Here is a 23,495-nt window from a genome sequence, read left to right on the forward strand (position 1 = left end):
AAAGAACAGGAGGCAGAATCCTGCACCTTTTCTGCAGAAACTGTCTTGTCATGACAGCACTGAAGCTGCGTCATCAGGAATATCTGCGCGTCAGTGCGTGATATGATGATGGTGGGGGATCATTTCTACCCTACCTAACACATGCCGAGTATCGCAAGCTGAAACGTCCAGGGAATGAAACAGCCAAATCTGCTTTTTTAAAAATTGAGTTTTATTCCCACCCAGTGGTAGCAAATCAAAAGTGCAAGCAATTTAATGTCATCTCTTCAGAGAAAATTAACAATCACAAATGAGTCTGAATTTTCGGTCGTTAAGAGAGAGAGCTTTGCCCTGCCTTATGACTTTTCTTGCCACATTCGTTAAATGAATCACTGTTAGTAACCTGGTTGTTAAACAAATCTGGCTTCCCTCTTGTCTTTGCTTGTGAGAAGGTCACCAAAAGGGATCACCTTGTGACCTCGAGACACTGCAACCGTCATAAATATGAGCCAGTTGCCAGACCTCTGAATTTTGATCACGTGACCATGGGGATTCTGCAGATGTCATAACTGGAAAACAGTCGTAAGTCACATTTTTCAGTGATGTAACTTTGAATGGACACTAAAACAAGCTGTTGTAAGTCGAGGACCAGCTATAGTGGGAGTGAAGTTCGTTCAATACTGAAATAAACATCAGTATTTCCTTCCCCCCTCACACAGAAGATAGCTACCTTTCTCTGCCCCCATAACTCCTATGTGAACTGTCCAATTGATAAATAGTTCTGAGTTCTGTCCCTGAAAGTTGTTCAACATCACTTCTGAATAACGGTCATCATGTGATGACCCAAAGGGGCATGGCACAACAGCAACAAAATCACAAAAGTATGTCAAGTCCCTTTAATTCCTCCAACGTGGCCCCCAATGTTCAGTTATCCTCGGCTGGAGAAAAAAACGCTCCAAAGAACATTTTTTAAAGGGAAGAAATTCAGTCCGAACCCAAAGTACATATAAATTATAAATAAAAACCAACACAAACCCCTCTGCAGCAATAAACGAGACAGGGCAGGATAAGGAATTGAAGACTTCAAAAGATAAAACACAACACACACATTTGGGAGGACACCAGAACCCAGATAGGACTTGACAAACAAAGATAATTCATGCTTTGCTTCCAGCAAGGTGCTCTTCACAAACGCCCTTTTTAAATCCTGTTTTCCCAGCTGCAGCTAATGAAGAATTCAAGTGTGAACTAACAGATCTCCAACCATCTTAGTCTTTTACATGCAACAGAATGTTTGGATATGGGTGTGACCCAAGAAATTATCACCATTTTGTTTATGGCCCAATCTGGAGAAATATTAAAAGTAACAAATGAAAAAATGTAGGATGAAGAGAAAGCAGCAAGGACAGAGAATTGATGTGGGTGTCTAAAGCAATGTTTTTCAAACTTGGCTATGAAGATGAGTGGACTAGCTAGAAGTGTATTTGCTCAAAATTGGAAAAATGAACAAGATGCCGGTGGAGGAGGAGGTGATTAAGAAAATATTGGAATGTGCAGAAATGAGTAGATTAACATTGACAATTAAGAGAACATAGAGTATTATATGATTTGGGATTTATTTTATAAATGGTTGGAAAATAAAGTAAGAAATTAAATGGTATTATTATAGTGATACATAATGATATACCAAATAGGCTATAATATGAATGTAAACTTAGTAAGAAATATATACAAATATTAATATGTGCACAAGATATATATACCCAGCCGACACACACTGTATAACTGAAAAGATAGTTTTATTTTTTGTTTTTGTGATAAGAAAAAAAAAACTTTTTCTGGGAGTTGAAGTCCACTCATCTTCAAGTGGCCCGGTTTGAAAAATACTGCTTTAGAGAGCTTTCACGGCTTAGCATGTTTACCATAACAATATTTATGCATTTAGTTATTTAATTTATATTGCCGCCTATTCACCCATGGCCACTCGAGGCAGCTTACACAATGTAAAACCATATTTAAAACAAAAAATAAAAAACAATAAAAACTAACAAAAAGAATCAACTAAATTAGTAAAGAACAAAATTTGGAAAAAAAATAAAAAAAATATTAAGCCAGCCAATCGTGGTTTAGTGAACCAATCATGGCTTAAACTGGCTTAACTCTCGGGGATTTACTACACAGAACAGCCTGACAAGGGAAATGTTGGCTGCAGGTGATGCTGGCAATCCTTGAACTTATAATTAATATTTATTGCTACTTTCGCCTTTGACATCCGTTAGCCCAACATTGCAAGCCACGCCCACCCTCAGGAGGAGGCCCCGCCCCCCACTTCGGCCGGTTCTTAAGGATTTCAGATGAGCCAATCGCATCCGCTTCTAGCTCTCAGGCAGCCAATCCGGACTCCTGGAAACGCCCCCTCTCTGACCTAAACGATCGCTCTATCCCGATGCCTTTTAAGCGGCGCTCTAGCCCACGAGAGGGAGGAACGGTGTTCTCTATGGCGAGGCGCAACTCCTCCTTTTTCCAGCTCCGCCCCCCCAGCGGGTCCTCGCGGGGCTTCTGCACGCGCCAAGCTCCGCCCCACCGCTGACGTCTCCGCCGCAGGCTCCGCCTCCCCGCGCTTTTCCCGCTAAGCGGCGGTTTGCGACGGGCAGGCTTGACGGCTGCTGGGTTTCTCTCTCTCCCCTCCCCTTTCAGCCCCCCGTGGCTGGTTGTCAGGGCGCCTCGCTTTACGGCCCGGCGGCGATGGCGGAGGGAGAACGGGCGGAGAACGGCAACGGGGGCGGAGGAGGAGGCAACGCCGGGCGGCCGCCGCAGGAAGGGGAGCCGGGGGCGCTGGAGCGAGCCGAAGCCCTCAAGACTCAGGCGAACGATTACTTCAAAGGTAGCCGGGAAGGAGGGAGGGAGGGAGGGAGAAGGAGGCGGTGGGAGGAGTGGGAGGAATCAGGGGGCGGAGCCTGTGGGAGGGTGGAGCCTGCGGGGCGGGACCAGCCTCAGGAGGGGGTGGAGCCTCCTGCGGGGCGGGGCCAAAGGAGCATTGACAGGCTAGGGAGAATCAGTCATTCCTCGTGGGCTGGGTGGACTCCAGGCCCCATCATCCCCTGCCGGCCGAGGGTGTGTGAGTGATGGGTTTTGTAGTCCAGGGTGATCTTCCTTGGACTGAAGAGTGTTGACCCGTCCTATTTTTTTTAAGCCGTTGTGTCTGATGGGCATTAGTATTAGTTATTATTAGTTATTAATTAGTATTAGTTGTTATTATTTATTGGATTGATATTGCTGCCACTTCACCCAGCGTGGATCCGAGGCGGCTTACAAAATATAAAACAAAACATTTAAAACCATAAAACATTGTCCACCTGTCCTCCCTTCCTGGGGCAGCATGGACTACGGCACCCATCTTCCACAGCAAAAGCGACCGATGGGAGCGGGGAGTCTTAACGAGGCTGGGGTTGGAGAGGCCGAGCTCTGGAGGAAGGGGCTGCCCTTGATGTGGGGGGGGGTCTCCCTTTCCTGGACCTTGGAGACCAGCATGGAAAGCCCAGCGAATCTTGAACTTCTTTTGGGGGGAGCCCGGGGGCCTTGCTGCTCCTATACAAGGACTTTGACTTGGCTGTGGATGATGGGTGGAATCCAGTGGGGAAAAGTCTTCTCTATCAAAGGAGCCACTTCATTCAACTCCGGGGTTGGGAGGCACAGACCTGATGCCGAAGACCGTCGGGAAGGAGGAGAGGGACTAGGGGTGACCTGATAGCAGCCTTCCAGTATTTGAGGGGCTGCACAAATAAGAGGGGGTTGGACTAGAAGACCTCCAAGATCCCTTCCAACTCTGTTATCATTCAAGACAAGGGGATGCTGGCTGGTATCCCGGTTTGTTATCCCTTCTCCACCTGAAACAGGCATGCAATCCAAGGCTTAGGCCTACCTCCATGCAGCCTTAATTATTCTCCTTTGGAGAATAACCTGTCCCTGTTTCGGTAATTTTCTGGGCCAGGAGACGATGAGGAGACCTGGGTCTGCTCCATCCTGGCCAGCAGAATCTCTCAGTAGAAGAAGAGATGTTTTTACAGACTTGAACACGATTTAAGACCATGTTCCCAACCTTAGCCATTTTAAGATGGGTGGACTTCAAGTCCCAGAATACCCCAGCCAGCAGCATGGTGTTCTGGGAGTTGAAGTCCACCCATCTTAAAATGGCACGGACTTAGCAAGTCCTTGCATGGCTGTAGGCCAAGGGTCTCCAAACTTGGCAAGTTTAAGACTTGTGGACTTCAACTCCCAGAATTTCTGAGCTAACATGACTGGAGGAAGAATTCTGTCTTAAAGCTGTCAAGTTTGAAGGCCTCTGCTGTAGGCCCTTCAAGGTAGGCCAAGACACCACAATAACTCCTGGGACTCTATGGTTGTAGGCGGGAAGGACTGGCAGAGTCTGCCCCCTCTTAATTAAGGGGAGTTGTTCTCACATTCCCTCTTTTCCCTGGATTTTGTTGTCCCTTTCCTCTCTTATAACTTATTTATTCATTAGATTTGGAGGCCACCCAACTTCTGAATGACAGTTTACAATTTTTTTTTAAAAAAAAGTAAATCTCTTGGGAATTCTGCTGAGAATTCTTGCATTCCTTCGACAACTGTTATCTAGACCAGCAAGTTAGAATTAGAATTAGAAGAACTTTATTGTCATTGTACAATTACAACGAAACTGTGGATGCACCCCAGCAGCTGTTTGCACTACAATAAAACCAAAGCACTTAAAAATGAAGATAAGAAAAATAGAGTACCCACGTCTCCATTTGCAATTTGAGAGTACAATAGCTACAAATATACACAAAATATACATCCAACACTCACTGTAACACTTTGCTAAGGATAATACACCAGAGATGGATTGTACTGTAATATGTTATTATACATCTGAATGGGATATTGAGATTTCACATCTTTTCACATCTTAATAAGGTAGTGACTTCGTGTTTATTTGCGGTTCGGATGGCCCAGGGAAAGAAACTATGTTAGTCTAGTGATGTGGGATTTTATTGACCTAAAACACTGTCCAGATGGCACCAGGTCAAAAAGATAATTGCCAGGGTGTGAGGGAGTGACTTTGGATCAATCACCAGGAGATGGTGAGTTCTAGTCCTGCCTTAGGCCAGAAAGTTAGTTGGGTGACTTTGGACCAATCACCAGGAGACGGTGAGTTCTGGTCCTGCCTTAAGCATAAAAGCTGGCTGGGTGACTTTGGGCTGAACCAACCTCCCAGGGTTGTTGCTATGGGGAAAATAGGAAGAGGAAGGAGTATTAAGTACTGCCTTGAGTTACTCATAATAAAGGCAAAATAATAATCTTATAATAATTACCTCTGTTGAATGCATGCAAGCAAGGGAACCCGAAGCGCTCACACTATGGCTAGTGGTTCTGGATGCCTACTAGAATCATCTTTTTAGAGGGCAGTGATCCACCTGGAGAATTAAGCCCTTAAATCTGTTATAATCAGCAATTCGTAGAACTTTGTGAATGGACAGCGAGCCGGGCCCCGCTGTAAATTTGTAGAGCAGGTTGCTTGGTTGGTAGGCTGGCTGAAACAGAGTTATCCACCTATAGGGAGAAAGAACCATGTCTCTCTCTTCTTCCACAAATTGGAAATAGTTGCCTGCAGAATAAGAAAGTAGCAGTTGAATTCTATTTCTTTTGCCTTTTGGGGATTCAGCAGGAAGTGATTTCCCCCCCCAGGAGGCTCACAGGGACCCTTGTCCTTAGATTTCCAATTGTTGCCCTTGCAAATTTCATTTCTAATGGTGGATTAATCTGCTTTCTTGCTGGCCTAGTGCTTAATTTTTGCCCCCAGGGTTGTGTTTCGATGAAGTGGGTTATTAAACAGTTCGGACTGCCAGAGAGTAGCTGGCTTTTAACCCATGCCAGGGGGGGCTTATGCCCTGAAGGGAGAGGTTTTTAAATATATATATATATATCCTCTTAGTTTCTATTTCATTCTGGCTTTCATGGATGCTTGTTGTGTAACACAGGAACTTTGTCTCTACAACAGTGTGCTGCCTTTTGCTTTTTTTTTTCCCCCTGATGCCCTTGAGGTTGGGGGATTTGGAGATGAGAGTTCAGGACAAAACCCACAGGATCGAAAACATTCTAGAAGCTTCTTGCCCAACACTGGGTAGATGTAGTGTTCCATTAGCTGAAGTTTGGCTTCTAGGGTGAGAATTATCAATATGGCAAAGTTTGTGGGGGTCCCTGGAGTCCTCAGAGCTTGGTGACTTTCTTGCAGACGTTTCATGACCCAACTAGGTAACACCATCAGTGGTAGTAGAGAGTGGGATTTGTGGAGAGGAGGAGGACTGTGAGGTTCTTGGTAGTGTCTGAGCTTGATGGTGTTGTTTTTTTTGGCAGGCGTTTCATGACCCAACTAGGTAACATCAACAATGTTAGAAGGGAATTGCTGTTTATGGCTTGTTCTGCCAATATTGGTATGTTAATGGTTCCTTGATTAAGTTGTTCTTTATTCTTTGATTGCTTGTCTTTGGGCACTGATGATGTTCCCTAGTTGGGTCATGAAACGCCTGCAAGGAAACCCCCAAGGTCAGAGAGCACCAAGGACCCCTCATTTCAACCCTGAGCTACAAATCTTCTCTTCAGTGTTAGAAGGGAGTGGAGGAGGAGGAGGAGGAGGACTGTGGAACCTTGTGACACTCTGAGCTTGCTTGTTTCCTTACAGACATTTCATTACTCAGCTAGGTAACACCTTCAGTGCTAGGAGGGAATAGAGTTTTCCCTCATTTTAACAAGTGAACAGTAAATAACCGGTCATGGAGCCACTTCCACCAACACTTACAGGAGAAGCCACTAGTAGCGGTATATAAAATGAAAGCAAACTGGATAGGATAGGATAGGATAGGATAGGATAGGGAGAGAGGGGGGGAGTTTTCAACTCCCAGAATTCTCCAGCCAGCATAGATTTAAGACTTGTGGACTTCAACTCCCAGAATTCCTCAGCCAGCAAAGCTTTAAGACTTGTGGACTTCAACTCCCAGAATTCCTCAGCCAGCATAGATTTAAGACTTGTGGACTTCAACTCCCAGAATTCCTCAGCCAGCAAAGCTTTAAGACTTGTGGACTTCAACTCCCAGAATTCCTCAGCCAGCAAAGCTTTAAGACTTGTGGACTTCAACTCCCAGAATTCCTCAGCCAGCAAAGCTTTAAGACTTGTGGACTTCAACTCCCAGAATTCCTCAGCCAGCTTTTAAGACTTGTGGACTTCAACTCCCAGAATTCCTCAGCCAGCAAAGCTTTTAAGACTTGTGGACTTCAACTCCCAGAATTCCTCAGCCAGCCTTTAAGACTTGTGGACTTCAACTCCCAGAATTCCTCAGCCAGCTTTTAAGACTTGTGGACTTCAACTCCCAGAATTCCTCAGCCATCCTTTAAGACTTGTGGACTTCAACTCCCAGAATTCCTCAGCCAGCCTTTAAGACTTGTGGACTTCAGCTCCCAGAATTCCTCAGCCAGCAAAGCTTTAAGACTTGTGGACTTCAACTCCCAGAATTCCTCAGCCAGCAAAGCTTTAAGACTTGTGGACTTCAGCTCCCAGAATTCCTCAGCCAGCAAAGCTTTAAGACTTGTGGACTTCAACTCCCAGAATTCCTCAGCCAGCAAAGCTGGCTGAGGAATTCTGGGAATTGAAGTCCACAAGTCTTAAAGTTGCCAAGTTTGGAGGCCCCTGATGTAGATGGATAGGATAGGATAGACTAGAATAGAATTAGGATAGAATAGAATTAGGATAGGATAGGATAGGATAGATGACAGATGAGAAATAGAGGAACAGATAGAAATATATGTATGTATGTACGTGGATGGAGGGATGGTTGGATGGATAGATACATCATGCTGTTCTTTTCATGCCTTCTTCCTTTCTTTCCTCCCCCCACAGCGAAGGACTATGAGAACGCAGTCAAATATTACACCGAGGCCATTGAGCTCAACCCCACCAATGCCATCTATTATGCCAACCGCAGCTTGGCCTACCTGCGGACGGAGTGCTATGGCTACGCCCTGGCCGACGCCACCAAGTCCATCGACCTGGACAAGAAATACATCAAGGGCTACTACCGCCGAGCCACCAGCAACATGGCCTTGGGGAAGTTCAAGGCAGCTTTACGGGATTACGAGACGGTAAGGGAGAGAAACCGGGGAGGGGAAGGGTCCGAGAAGCGGTGGGAGCAGGCGTGATGCCCTCCGTGGTCCATGGGCTGCAGGCAGCCCTGGAGAGCTAGTAATACAGTCAGGGCTCCCAACAAATCCACCCCCATTCAAATCACAAGTCTTTAGCCGCATCTCTCAAGAGTAAAAAAGATTGATTGATTAGGAGTTGATATGTCGGTGTTTCTTGGTTGAAGCCGACTCTGACACATTATTCATTTCCCCCTTGACCCTGGTCTTTCCCCCCATCCCCTGGATGTATATTCTCCAATGGGACACATCCATAGCCAAGAGTCATCAATCGTGCTCTCTAGTAATAATCTTGCGTGCCAACAGCTTCAGCTGCCAGGGTGATTATCTGAAGCACTTAAGGAATGCACTGCTTTCCCCCTCTCCCTTTCTAAAAAGACCAAAGGGAGTATTTTTTTAGTTGACATACGCAGCCCCACAAGGTTGGAAACTTTTTAACATCACACCTACTCCTTGACTTGAGACCACAATGGAACCCAACATTTATGTTGCTAAATAAGACCGTTGTTAAGTGAGTTTTGCTACCATTTTACCTTTCCAGCCATAGTTGTTAAATGAATCTGGCTTTGTTAAGTTGTTAAGTGAGTAACACAGTTGTTGAGTGAATCTGGCTTCCCTGTTGACTTTGCTTGTGCCACGGTTATTAAGTGAATCATTGCAGTTGTCAGTCACATGGTTGTTAAGTGAATCTGGCTTCCCCGTTGTCAGAAGGTCACTAAAGGGGATCACATGACCTCCTGGACACTGCGACCCTCATAAATATGAGCCAGTTGCCAAGCCTTTGAATTTTGATCAGATGACCATGGGCCTGCTGCAGCGGTCATAAGTGTGGAAAAGGGTCCTTTTTTCAGTGCCGTTATAACTTGGGACCATCACTAAATGAACCAATGTACATTGAGGACTGTTATTTACGTACATAAATTACATGTCGGGATTCCGGCAGTTCCCCCCAATTAAATTCTGAGTCTCGAGCTAAACTTCCAAAACTTAAAAAGGATTTATTGGGAGTTAAACATGTCCTGCACTGCCTGGGTGCAGCCGACTCAGAGACACATCATTCATTGCCCCCCTTGACCCTGGTTTTCCCCCCTCCACCTCCTGGGTCTGTCATAAGTCATATTCTCCAACGAGACACATCCATAGCCCAGAGTCATCAATCATGCTCTCCAGTTAGAATTTTGTGAGGGAGAAACTTCAGTCACCTAGTTACTATCTTTGAAAAACATTTGTGGAATGCAGTTTCGCTTTCCAAGTGGCTACACTGCTCCCCCTCCCTTTCAGCTGGCAGCTCTAAAAAGAGCAGAGAAATATTTTATGAGTTGACACTACATCCTATATTTTTGGTGTGGCCCAAGACCGTTCCCTCTTCCCTGGCAGCAGCCCAGACCAAGCCAAAAGGTTGATCAGAGGGGCGGAACTGATCCGGGCCTCCCCTTCCTCTACCTTTCCTCCCCTGCCCGCCCCAGGTGGTCAAGGTGAAGCCAAACGATAAAGATGCCAAGATGAAGTATCAGGAATGCAACAAGATTGTGAAGCAGAAAGCCTTCGAGCGCGCCATCGCCAGCGACGAGCACAAGCGGTCGGTGGTCGACTCCCTGGACATTGAGAATATGAGTGAGTCGGGGCAGGAGAGATGGGGGGGGGGTGTTGTTTTGGGGGAACTTAGTGGGGGTCCTGTTGTGGTTCAACGGCAGCAGAATCGGACAGTGGGGAAGAACGGGGACCAGTCCGGGAGTCTGGGGAGAACTTGAATGAGGGATCTGCATCCGATACAGAGATGGAGCCAGGGCCATCTGGGAGTGGGGTGCTGCCTTCGGAGCCCCCGGAGTCTGGCAGCAGCGAGGCAGAGGAACAAGGGGAGCCTGTTCCCAGCGCGCGTGTGTGCAGAGTTGGCAGAAGGCAAGAGCAGCTGAGACAAAAGGGGGGCGACTCAGGAATAAGGCTAGGAGGTGATTGGCTTCCCCATAAGTCATAAAGGAGGAGCAAAGGGACAGGAGCCCGTGCAGGAAGCAACGTTCGCTCTGTTCGGATTAAACCTTGAAGCTTGTGTGGACTTTGTACTTTGGTTGGTTTTTTTACAGTTCATTTGGCACTTTAGTTGTTGGCAGCAATTCAAAGGGAGATAAAGGTGGGTGCTTATCTCGAGGGACTGTTTGGGACTCATTATCGGCTGGGAATGAAAATAATTCCCAGAGTTGAAATAAAACAAGAGTTGCTTGGGCTAAGCGTGGGCTTAATTACGGTCTCAGGAAGCCTGGGTTAGAACAGGTCCCTGGCCCAGGAGCCTACTCTTGCTTTTTTTCAAAGTCTTCTCGGGCGACCAGCCACAAGGTTGTGCCCACCTGTCCCGAGAGTGAAAAGGGGAGGGAGAGGAGCGGAATCCTAAGCGAAACCGGCGAAGAAGAGCTGGTGGCCTGACTCTGAAGGCCAGTGGCCCAGCCTTATTGAATTGGGGCGTAAATACGGGTGTTACCAACCTCGGCAACTTTTAAGGCTTGTGGACTCCAACTCTCCAATTCTGGGAGAATTCCCCAGCAAAGTTGAAGTCCGCTCATCTTCCCTTTCAATAGCGGTGCTGGCTAGGGAATTCTGGGAGTTGAAATCCACAACTCTTAAAAAGTTGCTTGACGGCTGAGAAACCTCTGGGAGTTTGAAGTCCACCAGTCTTCAAAGTTGCATGCTGGCTGGGGGATTCTGGGAGTTGAAGTCCACACAGGTCATCATTTGCCAAGGTCTGAGACCGCCTGCATTAAATCGTACTGCCAAAATGGAAACTAAAGGGAGCAGCACCAACTTTTGCTAGAAAGTCAAACCTGATTCTCCACCTGGTGACAGAAGGAGACCCCCTGGAAGCGCCCGGCTTCTCCCAGCCTTTCCTTGACGGCTGCTTTGCTTACCTGAGTCCTTCTCCCACCCCCTTCAGCCATCGAAGACGAATACAGTGGGCCGAAACTGGAGAACGGGAAGGTGACCTTGGACTTCATGAAGGAACTGATGCAGTGGTACAAGGAGCAGAAGAAGCTGCACCGGAAATGTGCATATCAGGTAGCCGCACCTCCCCCATCCCTTATACAGGTAGTCCCTGCCTTACGACCTCAGCTGGGACCCGAATGTCCTTCCTCGGCCGTTGCCGTCAGAAAAGGAGTGATCCCATGACTTGATTTTTGCAACCTTTTTTCCCAAGGTCGTTAAACAAATCGCTGTTAAACAGGGTCCAGCTGGGAAGGCTGCCACTTGCAAATTGCGTGACTGCAACCTGTTGCCGATGCAAATTAAAATTGCAATTCTGTAAATTGCAGCGGGGGTGCGATAATCGTAAGGGAGGGAAGGACGGATCGTAAAATCACTACTTCTGTTGTGGTTCGCTGGCAGCCGGTGCAGACGGCAGCGGAATTGGACAGTGGGGAAGAATAGGGACCCTCCGGGAGTCTGGGGATGACTCAGACGAGGGTCCTGCGTCCGATGTACAGATGGAGGCAGAACCGTCAGGGAGTGGGGTGCTGACTCTGGAGCCTCTGGACTCTGGCAGCAGCAAGGCAGAGGAGCAAGGGGAGCCTGTTCCCAGTGCATGCATGCACAGAGCTGCCAGAAGGCAAGAGCAGCTGAGACAAAAGGTGCAACTCGAGAGTAAGGCTTGGAGGTGATTGCCCCTCCCCTAAGGTATAAAGGACAGGCAAAGGTGAAGAAACCTTTGCAGGAAGCAATGTTCGCTCTGTTACGATTAATCCCTGAAGCTCTGTGTGGACTTTGTACTTTGGTTGGGTTTTTACAGTTCATTTGGCACTTTAGTTGTTGGCAGCCATTCGAAGGAGAGAAAGGTGGGTGCTTATCTCAGGGAATTGTTTGGGACTCATTACGGGCTGGGAATGCACATAATTCCCCGCGTTGAAATAAAACAAGAGTTATTTGGACTAAGCATGTACGTAATTACGGCCTCGGGACAACGGTCAGAACAACTTCTGAGGCCATTATCACTTTGAACCGTTGTTAAAATGAATAAGTCATAAGTCGAGGACGGCCTGCATTTGGAAAAGAGCTCCTTCTCCAGCCCAGGATATATCGTTCCCCTTTGCTACCTGCCTGCCTACCTGCTTGTCAACCCCTCCTCCTTTCCTTCCTGCAGATTTTGGTACAGGTGAAAGAGATGCTATCGAAACTCCCCACCCTTGTAGAAACCACGTTAAAAGAGGTAAGGGCATCTTTCTACCTGTTCGCTTATTACTATGGCATCCGCCAACGTAGCCTGCCCCTTTTCACAGTTGCAACTCGGAGTGGCACTCACAGGGTTAAAGCAACGAAACAAAACATGACCAAAAAAAGGGAAGATGAAAAATGAAAATAATTGCACGTTGCATCCGTGATTCCTCCCTTAGTCCCAAAACTTGGAATGTGAAGTCTCTTTAGTCCAGTGTTTCTCCATCTTGCCAGCCTGAAGATGGACGGACTTCAACTCCCAGAATTCCCTGGCCTGCATGCTAATAAACTTCTAAGAAATATGGACTTCAGTTCCCAGAATTCCCCGGCCTGCATGCTATTGAAACTGAAGATGGGTGGACTCCAACTTCACTGGGGAATTCTGGGAGTTGAAGTCCACCCATCTTCTAATCTCCAAGTTGGGGAGAAGGCTTCATTCTTCAATCCCTCTTAAATGATTTTTGACCTACCACCAACTTGCTCCCTGATGGCACCTCCAGTTATCCCACCAGTTATCTCCGCTGGTACCTCCCAATTCTACCTGCTTCCTTTGAAGTTGCGTACCTGTCCCGCAGGCCCCTCCCACCAGGGGTCTTCCCTTTCCCAGCGCTAACCAGAAATAATCCATCTCCCCCCACCCCCCTCCAAGGAACTCCGTAACCTTTGGAGCTGGGGAGAGGGCTGGTGACAGGACCCTGTAATTAAGTGAGGTGGATTTGTGTCACCGCCACACACAGGTGCACCTGCTGGGCCTGGCTCAGGTGATACAGGTGAGCCTCTCCTGGGCTTCTCCCAATTCCCTGGCTGTCTTATCTGCCTGCAATTGGGGTCATTTTTGCCTGATGAAGCAGAGCAGAGCCTTTGATGTCTGCCTGGAAGCAGGAGAGGTTTTCCCCCCAGGTTGCCAAGTCTCTTTAAGTCAAACCAGAAGAGGCGAAAAAAATTATCCCAGTGATTAAAAAAAAACAAAAAACAGGCTCTTATCTGACTCATCTTTATGACCTCTGGTGACTCTCTGTCTTCTTCCTTCTCCTTTCATCCAGACGGAGAAAATTACCATCTGTGGAGACACCCACGGACAATACTACGACCTCCTGAATATATTTGAGCTGAACGGGCTGCCCTCCGAAGATAATCCATACGTATCTTTTTTTTGGGGGAGGGGGCTCGTTGGGGTGGCTGGAGGGTCTGGGGATCTGCGGGTTCTTGGAGAGAAAGGTGGCTGTGGAGCTTCTGGGAAAGGGAAGGGAAGGAGGAAAGGAAGGAAGGCGAGAAGGGAAAGGAGGAAAGGAAGGAAGGGGAGAAAGGAAGGAAGGAAAGGAGGAAAGGAAGGCAGGGGAGAAGGGAAGGAAGGAAAGGAAAAAGGAAGGAAGGGGAGAAGGAAAGGAGGGAAGGAAGGAAAGGAGGGAAGGAAGGAAAGGAAAAAAGGAAGGAAGGAAAGGAGGGAAGGAAGGAAAGGAGGAAAGGAAGGAAAGAGGGAAGGAAGGAAAGGAAAAAAGGAAGGAAGGAAAGGAGGGAAGGAAGGAAGGGGAGAAGGGAAGGAAGGAAGGGGAGAAGGGAAGGAAGGAAAGGAGGAAAGGAAGGAAGGAAAGGAGGGAAGGAAGGAAAGAAAAAAAGAAGGAAGGGAAGGAAGGAAGGAAAGGCGGGAAGGAAGGAAGGGGAAGGAAAAGGAGGAAGGGAAGAAAAAGGAAGAGGGAGTGAAGGAAACATAAGGAAGGGAAGGGAACGAGGAAAGGAAGGAAAGGAAGGAAGGAAGATTTGCATTTCCCTTGTTATTTCCTTGAACAAGCCTCCCCACCCCAGCTGTTCAACGGGGATTTTGTGGACCGCGGTTCCTTCTCGGTGGAGGTGATACTAACCCTCTTCGGTTTCAAGCTGCTATATCCCGACCATTTCCACTTACTCCGAGGTCAGCCTCGGATTCCCCACGGAATTGCAGGGAAAGGGGGGGCAGGAGGGGGGGCTGGCCCCTCCCTAGCAGCTCCGTGCTCATTTTCTACCGCTTGTGCCCCGTGGTGGGACTGGCATAACTGAGCAACCGGTTCTCTGGCTGGGTAGGCGTGGCTGGTTGGTCATGTGACTGGGTGGAAGATGTCACTCATCACACCCAGCTCCGCCTCCCGGCCACTCACCTCAAAGCCAGAGGTAGGATTCAGCCGGTTAATCTCAGCACTGGCTGGTCCCGCCCCTGCCCGGTTTTCGGCCTGTTTTTTGGGGGGGCATTTTTGGGCCGTTTTCAGGCCCCAAAAACCACCCAAAATGGGCCATAAAACGAGCAGGGGCCGGGCCAGCCAGCGGTGGGATTTGCTGGTTCGCCGAACTGCACAGAATCTTAGCTACCGGTTCGGTCGAACCGTTGCGAACCAGCAGCCGCCCGCTTCTGCCTGTGCCTGATTCCTCTCCTCTCCTTCAGGGAATCACGAAACGGACAACATGAACCAGATCTACGGGTTCGAAGGCGAGGTCAAAGCCAAGTACACGGCTCAGATGTTTGAGCTCTTCAGCGAAGTCTTCGAGTGGTTGCCCCTGGTGCAGTGCATCAATGGGAAAGTGTTGGTAAGGGGGCCGTGGGGGTCGGCTGGCTGACCTGGGCTTGGCAGAAGAAGCCAAGGTGGCAGTCGCAACCACGTGATGGAAGCCCGGCTGATACGTTGGCTGGTGGCCCCCCCCATCTCTGACCTCTCTTTCCCTCCCCCACCAGATAATGCATGGTGGACTCTTCAGTGAAGACGGTGTCATGTTAGACGATATCAGGAAGATTGAGAGGAACCGCCAACCTCCCGACTCAGGTGAGTAGAAGATGGGGAAGAAGACGTACGATAGGCTCAGGGATCTAGCTGGATAAGGTGCTTCCCGCTCAGGTGGGGCTCCCATTCGGTCAATGTTCCCCCAGCCCACCACCTTCCAGCCCCTTTGGACCTCACGTCCCATGTTGCATGACCATCATGGGTGATGGTTGTGTCCATGATCTCTGGAAGTGAGGAAGCCTTTAAACTTTATCACAGGTGGTGTTTGTGGGTCCATATCCATGCCCTCCTGTGTTTTGGGCCTCTTCCTCTTCCTATTAGCAGAAGCTTAGCTAGATCGAAGTATCTCAAGATACCTGCACGTTGAGGCTGCTGGTTGAAGACCTGGATCCTTGGTAGATGAGCAAATCCCAAGTGAAGTTTAGCAAAATGTTTGGTCTTGTCAAGAATGCTCCTACTAATCTTTCATTTTGTGTGTTGTTGTTGGTTTTTTCTTTTTGGCTTTCCTTGTTCTCTTCGCTCGACGTCTTCTCTTGGGCAGGTCCCATGTGTGACCTGTTGTGGTCAGATCCCCAACCCCAGGTGAGTCCAGCTTTGTCACTTCAACTCACCGTTCGGCTCTTGGCGTTATCTGAGCCCCACCTCACCCCTAAAAATCATGGCACGGGGTTGCACACCTGCATTAGGCACGAAAGGCCACGCGTGGAAGTCCAATTAATCCATTGCTTAGAGCCGATGCGCAGGAATCTTCTCCGCTAACGGTTTCGCCTGCTTGGAGTTAGATAAGCTCAACAACAATCAAAGGAGGTTGGAATTAGTCCAACCTGGCTATGTAGGGATTCTAGGCCCGTGAGGGTGAACCCATGACAAGTGTGCCACAGGGGGCACGCAGAGCCATTTGTGCATGCATGCAAGTCCCAGCCAAACTTACCTGCACCGCGCATGTGCGCGCCTCCCAATTGATTTTCGGGCCGTTTTTGTCCTCCCAGAGACTTGAGGGAAGCCACTACAAGCTTCTACAAGTGCCAAAACGGGCCCATTTTTCGGCCTTCAAAGGCTGTAGAGGCCCCGGGAGGGTGAAAATAGCCTCCCCCGGGCTCCAGAGGCCCTCCGCTGGCTGAAAACAGGCACTTTCGGTATTTCCGGAAGGCCCATTTTTCAGCCTCCCGAGGCTGCGGAGGCTTTCCTCAAGCCTCCGAGAGGGCGAAAACGGCCTCAAACAAGCCGAAAAATCACCTGGGAGGCGCGTGCATGCGCAGTGCAGGGAAGGCGGGGCGTTGTGCGCGCACACACGGGGGTGGACGCATTGCATTGTGAGTGCCGGCACACGCACGCTTTCGGCACACCACAAGAGAAAGGTTCTTTGTCGCTGTTCTAGGCTGATGCCTCTTTTAACTCCACCCGCAAGTTCTACCACTCCTCCTACAGCCTGGTCTTTGAATCAGCTGATTCTACTAGGCTGGGCGTGGTTCTTTCTTCAGCTGGCATTAATTGATTAATTAATTTTTCAGCTGGCCTTAATGAACTAATTAAGTGTGCACAAAGGAAATAGTTCTGGTTGGTGGGGATGGTTCATAAGGCTGCGGGCTACCATAGGGAGCGGAGGAAGCCAACACCCTGCTGTTAAGAGATCCTACACACACACAAACACACAAATTTTAAGAGGAGATAATCCCCATCCTTCCACCTCCGGGAACTTTGTCCACCATTGTAGAAGGGTAAGTGAGATACTCGTGATGGAGATATAGTCCTCGGCTTACGACCATAACGGAGCCTGCCTATCGCGGTCATAACTCACGACAGCTATCAAATCGAGTCGCCCGTGTGGCCGACCCAACTTTACAGCCTTTATTTGCTATTGACATTAAATGAGTCCGTCTAGCCATTAGACGAATCTCACAGTTAACTGAATCAGGCTTTGCAATCATCCTAAAATAATCGCCCAAATTTTGATCACAAGACCGCCAGGATGCCATAAGTGTGAAAAACGGCCATGCGTCCCTCCTTTCAACGCCTTTGTGACTTCGGTCGCTAAACGAGCGAGTTGTAAGTCGAGGAGCCGCCTGCAGAAAAAGGAAAAAAAAAAGCCCAATTAAAAATTGGATTTGAATCGAACACTATAAAATTTGGGGAAAATGGTATGACTGGATCGAACAAAGATAGTTAAATGGATGATGAATCAATGATAAGTCATATATAAGTTAAATGTTTATATTTGCATAAATTGTATATATTTGTAAATAATACACAAAATAATCGTATAAGAAGATGTCACAATTTGTCAAATCTAAGGTACTTTGACTTTTTCTTGTTTTTTGTTTTTTAAAGTTATAAAAGATTAATTAAGTTTATTAAAAAACATCGGATTTAGCCCGACTCGTCTCGTTCACAGGACAGGTTGACCCCCCTCGTTCCTTGTCTCTCTTTCAGAACGGCCGGTCGGTCAGTAAGCGAGGCGTGAGCTGCCAGTTCGGTCCCGACGTCACGAAGGGTTTCCTGGAAAGCAACCAGCTAGACTACATCATTCGAAGCCACGAGGTGAAGCCGGAAGGATACGAGGTGGCTCACGACGGGAAGTGTGTCACCGTTTTCTCGGCCCCCAACTACTGGTGAGTCGGGGGGGGGGGGAATTGTGGTGGGACAAACCCTCCCCCCCTTAAATGGATACCCTGAAAGCGGGTAGGAATTTGGGAAACCCCTTCCCCAACTCACAGTTGTCATTTTTGCAAATTCAGTTTGGTGGGTGTGGCTTTGCGCGTGGTGCACACATTCTGGGGGTGCGCATGCCCGCCAAACACGCACTTGGCGCCGGCGGCAGAGGTGTTCCAACTCCCCTCCTGCCAGCCCGCCCTCTCCCTCCCTGTCGCCTCCGCAGCTACCGCGTGGCACCGAGCTGTGCCGCGCCAAGCAGCTGCGCTTCGAAAGCAGAACACGCAGGTGAGTATGGGAGCTCGGGCAGGCAGGTGAGCCCAATAGCGGAACGTTGGAGAGAACCGGTTCGCTGCTCATTGGCGCTACCAGCTCGGCCAAACCGGTGCAATACCGCCACTGGTTTGCCCCGGAGATTGTTCAGGGTGGATCTTTTTCCAAAAAAAGGAGAGAGAAAAAAATGCTGATTAGCAGCACGTCCAGGCAGTCCTCACCTTATGACCGTTCATTTCGTGGCCATTCGGAGTTACCACAGCCCCGAAGATAGGGGCTTGCAACGGTTTTTTCGTGCTTAACGGACGTTGCCCATATGCTGTTAGGGGAGGGAGGGAGAGACAGCCGCTTCCCGGGCTCTTCCTGAGGACAGCCGGCCCACCCTCTTCTCCCCCCTCCCTCCTCCTCTGTCGCCAGTGACCAGATGGGCAACAAGGGGGCCTACATCCACTTGCAAGGCTCGGACCTGCAGCCGGAGTTCCACCAGTTCACAGCAGTGGTGAGTCCCCGGCTTCCGGGGTGAGTGGGGGGCCTGGCGCTCTCGGGAGGGGGGAGGGCTGCCCTGGGCTCAGGCATCTGGGTGAGGCACCCCGGGAGGAGAAGGTGGTTGAATTCACTGACTTCTCTTTCTTTTTTCCTTCCCTCCCTTCTTTCCCTTCTCTGCTTTTCTTTCCTTTTCTCTCTAATGCTTCCTTCCATTCTTCCCTCCTTTCCTGTCCTTTCCCTTCCTTCTCCCACTATTCCTTTCTTCCTTTTTTCTCTGTTCCTCCATCTTTCCTTCCCTGCTTCCTTCTTCTTTCCCTCCACTCCTTTTTTCTTTCTTTCCTTCCTTCCTTTTTTCTCTGTTCCTCCATCCTTTCTTTCCTGATTCCTCCTCCTTTTCTCCCTCCCTTCCTCCCTTCTCTATTCTGCCTTCTTTTCTCTGTTCTTTCCTTCTTTTTCTTCTTCTCTTTCTCCATCCTTCCTTTGCTTCTTTCTCCCTTCTTCCCTCCCTGCCTTCTCAATTCCTGCCTTCCTTCTCTATTCTTCCTTCCTTCTTTATTCTTCCTTCCTTCTCTATTCTTCCTTCCTTTTCTGTTCCTCCTTCCTTCTCTATTCTTCCTTCCCTCCTTCTCTGTTCCTCTTCCCTTCCTTCTCTATTCCTCCTTCCTCCCTCTTTCAATTCCTCCTTCCTTCTTTATTCTTCCTTCCTTCTCTATTCTTCCTTCCTTTTCTGTTCCTCCTTCCTTCTCTATTCTTCCTTCCCTCCTTCTCTGTTCCTCTTCCCTTCCTTCTCTATTCCTTCTTCCTCCCTCAGCCTCATCCAAACATTAAGCCCATGGTTTACGCCAACTCGCTGCTGCAGCTGGGGATGCTATAAGCCGCCTTCAGCCTCTGCTGACCGTCTCCCCCCACCCCCCAGACCACCTGGAGGTCCACTCACCGGGCAGCGGCCGCGATTTCAGAGTTTTCTTATTTTCTTATTTTCTTTTTTTTTATCGTTTCTCCCAACATCAGCCTTCACCATGGAGCAGGACTGTGTCACGGCCAGGCGTGGCCGGGTGGGGCATCCAAGGGACGGGCGGCCAGGCCGAAAAATATTCTGTGGCAGGGTTGAGGGGAGGCGAGTCCCTTTTCTCAAAGACCCCAGGTGGTCCTTTCCTTGCACTCGCTCACCTGGAGTGCTTCACCTGTGCGCGGGGGGAACAGCGGTCGGAGCATTTAAGAAACAAAACGTTAAAAAAAAAAAATTATATATTTTGGAAGACTGTATTTATTCCCTAGGTCCTTGTATTTTTTTCCTCTTTTCCTTCCCATTGTCCTCAACACCTTCCTTTCCCAGCCGAGAAAGGAGACCTGGAGGGGAGGGAGAAAAGGGTAGGTGGGCTTACTTTTATGGGCCTGTGTCCCTCCCCAAAAGTCTCCCTCTGCCCCCCCCCCGCCTTCCATTCCTCTGCCGAGGAGCCCCTGCGTCCGTCGGGGCCGAAATCCAGCGAATACGTTCCAAGCCCCAAAAAGGACCGGGGTGTTATGGGGGCCACGTTCCGAAGAGGAACATGGAAGTTAAGGGTCTCCAACCTTGTGGACTTCAACTCCCCGAGTTCCTGAGCGAATGCGACCGGAGGAGGGAATTCTGGGAGTTGAAGTCCACCCGCCTTTAAAGCTACCAAGGTTTGGAGACCCCTGGTGTAGGGTGAAGGAAAAGGCCCACTCTCTCACCCGCCCACCCAAAAGACACACCACACACACATTCAATTTTTTTTTTTTTCTGTCACGGATCAGTGTCAACCGTGGGGACTTTTAAGGCAGGTGGACTTCAACTCCCAGGTTGCTGGCTGGGGAATCCTGGGAGTTGGAGTCCACCCATCTTAAGGTCCTCAGTGGTTGACACTGATCCATCTTGGCAGAGAGGAAGGAAGAGACCCCCCTCCAAAAAATCTCACTTTGCTTCTCACCCCCTCCCCCTTTGGAAAACCAGCCCCCCTGAATTCTTCTCCAGATCTTCAGCCCCTCAGATCTTCACCCAATGCAGGTGTGTCTCCCCCTCTCTCCTCAAGGGAGACCCCCACCTTCGATTGCCATGCTGGTCAATCCAGGGTCACCCCCACTTAGCCTGCCCCCCCCCCGGGAGGGTTCCCAAGTCCTAGAGGGGCTCCCTTGTGCCCCACCTCCGTGGATGGTTTGGAGTCGGCCTCTCCTAGGGGTGTCAGGGCGGCTTTTGTTCCTTTGGAGAGAGGGAAGAAAAGAGACACCACAACACACAACAGGGACCCCCACAGAGACACAAATCTCTTTCTCTTCACCCCCCCAGGTGGCAGTGGAGACAAAGCCATCTGCTCGCCTGGTAGACGGTGACCTACCTTCCTTCCTTCCTTCCTTCCTTCCTTCCTTCCTTCCTTCCTTCCTTCCTTCCTTCCTTCCTTAATTCCTTAATTCCTTCCTTCCTTACTTACTTAATTCCTTCCTTCCTTCCTTAATTCCTTCCTTCCTTCCTTCCTTCCTTCCTTCCTCCCTTCCTCCCTTCCTTCCTTCCTTTCTTTTCCTTCCTTCCTTCCTTAATTTCTTCTTCTTCCTTCCTTCCTCCCTTCCTTCCTCCCTCCCTTCCTTCCTTCCTTTCTTTTCCTTCTTTCCTTTCCACCAACCCTTTTCTTTCTTTTTTTTGCCTTCCTTCCTTTTTCTTTTCCTTCTTTCCTCCCTTCCGTTTTCTCCGTTCCTTTCCTTTCCGCCAACCCATTTCTTTCTTCCCCCTTCCTTCTTTCTTCCTTGCTTCTTTTCCTTCTTTCCTTCCTTCCCTCCTTTTCTTTCTTTTTTTTGCCTTCCTTCCTTTTTCTTTTCCTTCTTTCCTCCCTTCCCTTTCCTCCGTTCCTTTCCTTTCCGCCAACCCGTTTCTTTCTTCCCCTTCCCCTTCCTTCTTTCTTCCTTTCTTCCTTGCGTCTTTTCCTTCTTTCCTTCCTTCCCTCCCTCCCTCCTTTTTTCCCCTTCCTTCTATTTCTTCTTTCCTCCCCTTCTTTTTTTCCTTGCTTCTCTCTTTTCCTTCCTCCCTCCCTCCCCCCCTTTTTTTCCTTCCTTCCTTCCTTCCTCTCTCCAAGTTCTCTTCCTCCGAAGCCTGTGACAAAAGAGGGGGGCCCATTGGGGGGGGGGCTGTGGAGTCACAGAACTGGGAACGGGGATGAAGCCCCCAAAGCCCCCTTCCCTGCTCCCTCTTGCCCCGGAAGAAGCTCCTTTCAGCTCATTTTTACTTTTGTGGCTGAGAAGAGAGAAGCAAGCGAATCGATGACAAGCACTTTGGTGTTGTATTATTATTATTATTATTATTTTCTCCATGCCGACTCTGGAGGGTTTTTATATCCATGCAGGATTTCTTTGCCACTCGCCCTCCTGCCTACTGAGCTATTTTACTGTCTGTAATTAAACCAGAGATGTTAAAATAAAATAACTATTGAAAGATTGACCAGTTTGGAGTCCCCCTTGCTTTCTTCCTTCCAAAAGATTAATCCAGGGGTGTCCAACCTTGGCAATTTTAAGACTTGTGGACTTCAACTCCCAGAGTTCCTCAGCCAGCTTAGCTGGCTGAGGAACTCTGGGAGTTGAAGTCCACAAGTCTTAAAATTGCCAAGGTTGGACACCCCTGGATTAAATCCTCTCGAATGTCGCTCAACCTTGGCTTCTTGAAGAGGAGTGGACTTCAACTCCCAGGCTGGCTGGGGGATTCTGGGAGTTGAAGTCCACTCCTCTTCAAGCAGCCAAGGTTGAGAAATATTGGTTTGAGCCAGCTCCCTAAGCCAGTTTTGGCTTGACTTTATCAGCAAGTTGTGTATTACAAGCCATGGTTTGCAACTTCACATGTAACCATGGTTTGTAACTTCACATGTAGCCGTGGTTTGCGACTTCACATGTTCTGAGTCCATCTCATTATACTTTATATACCAAGCCCTGGTTGAGCATGCTGTGGTTTGCATTCTATGTGACTCCAGTCTTAGACCATTGTTTATTTCTCAGCTACGTCCTATAACGGAATTTCTAGCCAGCATGCAAGTTCAACTACAGTTCCCAGAATTCTTTGTGGAGTATGTCAAATCAGGCTCCCTGTTGATTGGTGGAAAGTTCTGGGCGGAGCATCGAAGCTGCCAATGGTGGGAATGGAAAAAGCTGGTGAAAACACTGCCACCTTCTGGTCAAAGCAAGGCCCTTTCTTGCCACCTTGCCCAACCCCAAAATAAAAGTTCCTTTGATGTATTTCAGCCTAGGTCCTCATTTACTGGCCGTAATTGAGACCAGGGACCAGGTCGCTAAGCAAATCAATTGGTAGGTGCAATGGGACTGCATTTGATGATCCGATTTCAGCCTTCCTGCACTTTACAGACCCTGAAAGGATCTAAGGATTGGTCACAAAGTTACTTTTTTCATCACTGTTGCGGCTGTGAGCAGTCACTAAACGAGGACTGGCTATTGTCCCCAATTATTCATACCTATTTCCTGTATTCATATTTACGTTTATTCCTTTGGGTGTTTTTTTGTAAAAAGTTTTTTATTTTTTTATATTTCAAAAACATCTCTTTTAGTGAACAGCATGGTTCCAGGTTTTCACATTTCCATACAAATATGACCTTGGTTACATATTCATCTTTCACATTTGATTTCATATATCATTTCATATTTTCTATAAATTTTCTCAAAAATTCTTATATTCTGCAAATTTATTTTATATATTTTCTATACCTTTCTTATTTCTTTTTATTTTAAATAGTTCTCCTATCTTCCTGTTCATTATACTTTATATTTTAATCTGTCACATTTGCAATTTCATCGCATATTCTTATTTCATTATTCCAAAAGTTCCATCTTAATAGTTCAAAAAGTTTCTGCTTTAATTACTAATTTGAGTGTGCCTCCCCTTTATTTTATACATCATTTAGTTAACCCCTCTTTAATTCATATACTTTT

The 23,495-nt window shown here is 48.3% G+C and overlaps 1 protein-coding gene across 1 annotated transcript; it reads left to right on the forward strand.

The window, feature by feature from the left end:
- The first annotated feature begins 2,603 nt into the window (after positions 1 to 2,603).
- On the forward strand, positions 2,604 to 19,770 carry PPP5C (protein phosphatase 5 catalytic subunit). Its single transcript, XM_026688077.2, has 13 exons — positions 2,604 to 2,863; positions 7,910 to 8,151; positions 9,675 to 9,822; positions 11,132 to 11,253; positions 12,332 to 12,397; positions 13,446 to 13,544; positions 14,206 to 14,311; positions 14,816 to 14,958; positions 15,104 to 15,191; positions 15,691 to 15,731; positions 17,580 to 17,758; positions 18,489 to 18,570; positions 19,369 to 19,770. Exons 1-13 carry the CDS (start codon positions 2,725 to 2,727, stop codon positions 19,429 to 19,431), a joined length of 1,518 nt encoding a protein of 505 aa, XP_026543862.2. The 5' UTR covers positions 2,604 to 2,724; the 3' UTR covers positions 19,432 to 19,770.
- Positions 19,771 to 23,495: the final 3,725 nt, after the last annotated feature.

This window comes from Notechis scutatus, chromosome 8 (genome assembly GCF_049901735.1).
Source record: "Notechis scutatus isolate UNSWTSFEM ecotype Mainland chromosome 8, rNotScu1.2, whole genome shotgun sequence".
Lineage (NCBI taxonomy): Eukaryota > Metazoa > Chordata > Lepidosauria > Squamata > Elapidae > Notechis > Notechis scutatus.